This window comes from Drosophila montana, unplaced genomic scaffold (genome assembly GCF_035044405.1).
Source record: "Drosophila montana isolate Dmon_TW-CO22-7 unplaced genomic scaffold, ASM3504440v1 contig_198_1, whole genome shotgun sequence".
NCBI classification, from domain to species: domain Eukaryota; kingdom Metazoa; phylum Arthropoda; class Insecta; order Diptera; family Drosophilidae; genus Drosophila; species Drosophila montana.
This window is the reverse complement of record NW_026996907.1, coordinates 259,529-262,179: the sequence shown is the minus strand read 5'-3', so window position 1 is coordinate 262,179 and position 2,651 is coordinate 259,529. Positions and strand designations below refer to the sequence as shown.

Genomic DNA, 2,651 nt, shown 5'->3' with positions numbered 1-2,651 from the left:
CTTTAGTAGCATCTCTTTGGCTTCGTTTAAACCGAACATTTTGCCAAGAAATTTGAGCCTTCTCCATTTCGAAGGCGATCTAGAATTTCAATTTTGGTTTCGAAAGAAAAGGTTTTGCGTTTTGTATTTGTAGTTTTCGACATTTTCTTTTAGGTATACATAAAATATTTAACAAAATTATAAATATATAAATAACTGAATGAATATAAAATATTTTTTTGGCTTACCTTTTATCTTAATGCCCTAAACTTAAATTTAATATAACGTTAGAAAAACAATTTGCCTGTAAAAAATTTCTTTCCAAACAACGTCTGATTGCATTGATAGTTCACAAAATATTAACACATTTCAATTGCTCTGACAAGTAAATTTGCTTGTATGCAAAAAAGGGAAATTCCCCTAAATTTCTGCTATTTACAATTGCTCTGAAAAGTAAATTTGTTTGTATCCACAAAAAGGGAATTCCCCTAAATTTGTGACATGAACATATTTGGCAACAATTAAATTTTACAAAAAAAAAGTATGCCTTGAAGATTTTAAATCGTGTTCAATGGTTTCAAATCGTGTAAAGAATTTCAAATTTGTTTATTTACAAACCGTTTTAAATAAAAGAGAATTAGGTGTATGTACTATGTATATAATTTATCGGGTTAGGGATGCCTCATTAAATGCGTCCCACATATCGAAGGACTATAATGCGCACTGCAGGATATAAACAAAAGACATATTTATATACTTTTTATATTTTGATATAAGAAATATTAACATTTTTGAAGCGAAATATACGTTCAAAATAACTTAATCCAAATCCATTCGATTTTCCAGAAAAAGACTACCAGTGTGCATTTTAGATTCTTTCATTTTTAAGTGAGAGTTAAGCAAATCGTCCATTGTAATAGTAATTAATGTTTTGTTAGTATTGGTAGTTGCAAGATTTGAAGGCGATTGCAGTTTATCACTTGATCGCATAAATTGTCTCATTCTATATACAGAAGCATTTCTACACATTTCTCGAAGGTCTGACCCAGAAAATCCAGTTGTAAGTTTAGCTAAATGATTATAGTCAACATTGTGATCGATTTCTTCAGTTGCCAATATTAGTTTAAGAATTTGCATTCTTTGAACTTCGGATGGAAGACTTATGTGAAATTGGGCTGGCATTCTACGAACAATAGCCTTGTCGAGGTCCTGAGGGCGGTTAGTAGCACCCATTACAATTACTGCTGAGTTGGGATTCGTACTTAGCCCATCCCATAGCATCATGAACTGAGTTTTCATCATTGCCGTGGCCTCATGATCATTCGAATTACGTGCACGTAGAAATGAATCAATTTCATCTACGAAAATAATGCATGGCTGAATTTTTGCAGCTAACGAAAAAACTGCAGATGCAAGCTTTTGCGATTCTCCGTACCACTTGTCAGTAAGAATAGCCACATCTAAATTAATAAATCTCATGCCCGCTTCCTTTGCAGTAGCTTTGGCAATTAATGTTTTCCCGCATCCTGGCGGTCCATGCAAAAGTACACCTCTCGGAGCTTGCCATAGTTTTGATTCCTTGAACAAATCGCGATGTCGCACAGGTAACACAACGGATTCACGAAGATCCTGAATAACTGAATCTAAGCCAGCTATATCGCTCCATTTAACTGTTATGTCGGCCGGGACAATTAGGTGTGATGCAATCATCAATTCATAATCAGTAAACGTTTGTAGATTAACATTGAAATTATTTTCTTTACTTAATCTGAAAAAAGTGTACAATAAGTTTTACTTGATTTTATTTTATAAAGTACATCAAACCTTTTTAATTGTTCTTCGGCAAGCAATTTGGCTTTCTTTTTGTTTTTACTGGTTGGATCTAACTGGTTCATCATCCATTTCACAGAGTAATATGTTATTACAGAGGCTATAGAGATTCGTAGGAACATTTGAAACACATGTCCACGATTTATTTCAGAGCCTCCAAAATTAAAATGATCCATTTGTCCTTATTTTATTACGAATGATTAACTTATTAAAACAACATTGGATTACATATAAACCCAGAATAGTGATGACAAAACATCGATGGAATGCATTCGATTTCAGCTCCAGAAATGTTGCTATTCCATTTTCCGATAAGACATTTGTAGGAACGCGTCGTCAAGAATATCGATATATCACAAACGTGTTTTAATCAAGAATGCCATCCATCAAAATTACAAAGAATTTGGTTAACTCGTCATACCGTCTCGCCAAAAGTTTGACTTTGTGTGGCAGTTTTCCGTATTTGGGAATCAAAGATTTGGTACACCGAATTGTTATGCAATGGTAGAGGGAATTTAAACAGTACAAGAAACGCATAGTAGCAGACATGTACGAGGCGCAACGTCTGCGATTTCAGAGAGAAGGGCTAGCTTCTATTATACAAATTATGTTATTTTTTCTAATTAATAATTAAATTTGAGAACAAATCATGGCACAAACCTCGTATTGGTGCTTCACGGAAAAATTATAAAAAACAACCTACATTCATCTAATTTGTTTCACTTTATTTTTAAAGAAATGACGAAATCGAGTTTTTGAAATCAATAAGTGCAATAAGCAGTATAATAGAACAATACGATGAGTTTTTTTGCTATTAAATATTTGTGAAGGTATGGTTGACA

At 33.1% G+C, this 2,651-nt stretch overlaps 1 protein-coding gene across 1 annotated transcript; it reads right to left on the bottom strand.

Moving 5' to 3' along the window:
* Positions 1-725: 725 nt before the first annotated feature.
* nmd (no mitochondrial derivative) lies at positions 726-2,048 on the bottom strand. Its single transcript, XM_064679191.1, has 2 exons — positions 1,804-2,048; positions 726-1,747 (listed from the first exon to the last, which is right to left on the bottom strand). Exons 1-2 carry the CDS (start codon positions 1,983-1,985, stop codon positions 799-801), a joined length of 1,131 nt encoding a protein of 376 aa, XP_064535261.1. The 5' UTR covers positions 1,986-2,048; the 3' UTR covers positions 726-798.
* Between the last annotated feature and the right edge of the window lie 603 nt (positions 2,049-2,651).

Coding starts and splice junctions, on each gene's coding strand:
- nmd (XM_064679191.1), bottom strand. CDS start 1,985: ATGGATCATTTTAATTTTGGAGGCTCTGAAATAAATCGTGGACATGTG. Junction 1,748..1,803: donor GCCGAAGAACAATTAAAAAG/GTTTGATGTACT, acceptor CACTTTTTTCAG/ATTAAGTAAAGAAAATAATT.